Source organism: Lolium perenne, chromosome 7, assembly GCF_019359855.2.
Source record: "Lolium perenne isolate Kyuss_39 chromosome 7, Kyuss_2.0, whole genome shotgun sequence".
NCBI lineage: Eukaryota > Viridiplantae > Streptophyta > Magnoliopsida > Poales > Poaceae > Lolium > Lolium perenne.
In genome coordinates, this window is record NC_067250.2 from 135798220 (window position 1) to 135801020 (window position 2801).

Here is a 2801-nt window from a genome sequence, read left to right on the forward strand (position 1 = left end):
GTCTAGTTTGCAAAAAAGACAGATTATTGAATTCGAGCAATTTGTTCGGATTGGGGCTACTGGTTCTTACTTCTCAAATCAGAAGTTCATGAAGGGGCAAAAATAAGTATCCGATATGACCACGAGATCAATATTTTAAGAAGCATAAGTTCAGTGTTGCAGGAGAGGACTCATGGAATCAGGTACAGACAGTTGCCATGCACCTGTCTCTTTGGAATGTACCTAATTTTGTTCATTATTAGTATGTGTAGTTAAGAAAAAAAACAAGTAAAATCATGACAGTGCCATTACGTCGCCGCCGAAAGCCAATTTTCAGAATAATGCTCAGTTTATTGATGCTTTCGTTCTGTTCTCCTTAAGAAAAACTATGACAAGTTGTAGCCTGCTTCTGCCGTACAAAATTGATTTACTTATTGTGTACTTGTTACTGCTGTGAGAGCTAGCTGTGGCATCTATCTACTGTAACTAAACTTGGCCTGCAGCCTATTTTTGTTCAGGTGTGAAAATATAAACATAATTTAGATCCCAAAGCATGCTTCCTAATGCAAAATTATTTTTTCTACAATACCTTGTAAGGCACATTCTCATTGATTGCATACATGACAATGTCACACGACAGTTTTATATGTTCCTGACCCTCAAGCATGCCGAATACATCTTCGGCTGGGCTGGGAATGCCTTGCCGCCAATTCCAATTATGCCTTCTTTACAGGGTGCATGAAACACAAGAACCAGATGCAATCATAGATACTATATAGAATATATATCATAGAATCAGGAGCAGTAGCAGTAGCAGAATTAGCTAGCTGTTGCAGGAGAAGACAGGCATTGCTCAGAAAAGCCTGGTCCCAAGTCCCAACCATGAAGGCCACCCTGATCCCACCAATCACTCGCTGTCGCATTACCCTGCACGATGTTCCTTCCTTCCATTTTTCTTCCCTACATGTTCAGATCAATCTCCGAGGAGCTGCCATCATCTGCCTCTTCTGGCTCTGCTGCTGCCTCTGCTTCTTGCTCTGCCTGCATCCGCTGCAGGAATGGGAACGTTCTCTTGTCCTGCACCGGCTGCTCGACGGTGTAGTCGCGGTGGTGGTGGCAGTTCATGCTGGTGTAGAGCCTCTTTGATCCGGCGGCTTTGCTCTCTGCGTCCGACGAGGACGACGTCACGCAGCTGCTGTCGACAGAGCGGTGTCGCCGCTGCAGGGACGAGGAGGAGAGGCACTCTGTGTCCGCCGCGGAGACGAGCTCCGAGAACTCCGGCTTGGCGGCGTCGGGCGAGCTGGCCAGGCAGTTGTCGGCAAGGACCTGCTGCGCCCTCCGCAGCACGGACTGTAGGTACCTCCCATGCGCCTCCATCCTCAGCTGCAGGTGCCTCTGGACCTGCCATGGACAGAACAAACCAACGCCCGATCAGCTCAGCTACCAAGAACTGACCATCACAACAAACAAACTCTCGATTTTTTGGGGTTTAATTTCTTTACCTCTATCTGCTCGAAAAGCTTCCTCTGCACCTCCCTCTGCATCTGCATCTGCATGGAAGGATCACAGAGAGCACCTTTGGCATCATCGTCGTCGTGGGCTTCTCCGTCGGCGCAAGCAAATGTATACGACGCAGTGGTGCTATCGTCATGGCACTGGTTGGGCTGGCTCTCGGACGAGGATGATCGCTCGTTGAGGCTTCCACCGCTGTTCCCGAGGTTGCGGCTCACTGCCAGCCGATACTTCTGCAGAAATTATTAGAGGTCAACTTCACATGATAATTCAGTGCTCTCTAGACAGATAATTCAGCTTTAGTGTGGACGCACCTGGAGGTGGCTCTTGAGATGGTACAGGGTGAGCCCCTGCACGCCCATGGCCCTCAGCACGGACTTGGGCGTCGCTCCTGAAATGCCAACCAACGATCAGACACAGAAGACTCGTTGCGAGCAACCATCCACGTCGGCGAATGATCGATCGATCGACTTACTCTCTGCGCCGCCCAGCTCGGATACGGCGCCGACGAACTGCTGGTGCAGCTGGCGTGTCCACCTGAGCCGCGTCCTGGCCTCGCCACCGCCGTGCTGCTGATCGGAGGATGACATTTCCAGCGCGCCCAGCACCGTGCCCTGTACTGCCGCAGGATCAGCGGCGCGTGCAGCATAAATGAGAAGCCGCGGCGAGCCGGCGACAGACCGGAGATACAGGCGATCCCTATCTCTTGGTGGTGGCGAACAGCAGTTGCAGAGAGAGGCAGAGGTCACTAGCAAATGCGCATGCACACAGCACAGCACACTTGGATTCCGGGCGAGGCTGCCTCTTATAGAGTGGTGGCTAATCCTCAGTTGGTTCCTTTCCTTGGACTCCACTACTCAGATATATTCCCCCTCCTCCGATTCCTCTTCCTCTTCCTCCCTCGTCGATCGTGTGATCGAGGCCGGCCGGCCGCGCGAATGTGCGAGGGAATATAGCGCATGAGGTAGCTGGGGCCGGCCATCTTTTAGACCTCGAGGCCACGTCACTCGCACCTAGTCGGTTGCCCCTTTAGCTTTCACTTCTTTGACCTGAAAGGGAGGGAATCTTTGGGAGGCAGTAGGCAGGGGAAAGCAAAACAGTTCAACTGCAAGGTTCTCTCCTACTACTCTCTCATCGAAAGGATGGAGAGAGATCGAGAGAGAAGAAGAAAAACTATAGGTATGAAAGAAAAGATGAAGGAGAGAGATGGAGGGGGAGAAAAGAGGCCGGTGTTTGTGCATTGTTCTCTTGCTGTTTTCTCACACTTGTTCACCGGTTCCTCTTTGTTGGATTCTCGCTGCCCCACCACC

At 51.4% G+C, this 2801-nt stretch overlaps 1 protein-coding gene across 1 annotated transcript; it reads right to left on the bottom strand.

Moving 5' to 3' along the window:
- Window positions 1–517: 517 nt before the first annotated feature.
- Window positions 518–2348, bottom strand: LOC127301712 (myb-related protein 2). Its single transcript, XM_051331974.2, has 4 exons — window positions 1967–2348; window positions 1806–1882; window positions 1482–1724; window positions 518–1380 (listed from the first exon to the last, which is right to left on the bottom strand). Exons 1-4 carry the CDS (start codon window positions 2079–2081, stop codon window positions 940–942), a joined length of 876 nt encoding a protein of 291 aa, XP_051187934.1. The 5' UTR covers window positions 2082–2348; the 3' UTR covers window positions 518–939.
- Between the last annotated feature and the right edge of the window lie 453 nt (window positions 2349–2801).

Coding starts and splice junctions, on each gene's coding strand:
- LOC127301712 (XM_051331974.2), bottom strand. CDS start 2,081: ATGTCATCCTCCGATCAGCAGCACGGCGGTGGCGAGGCCAGGACGCGG. Junction 1,883..1,966: donor CGAGCTGGGCGGCGCAGAGA/GTAAGTCGATCG, acceptor TTGGCATTTCAG/GAGCGACGCCCAAGTCCGTG. Junction 1,725..1,805: donor ATCTCAAGAGCCACCTCCAG/GTGCGTCCACAC, acceptor TAATTTCTGCAG/AAGTATCGGCTGGCAGTGAG.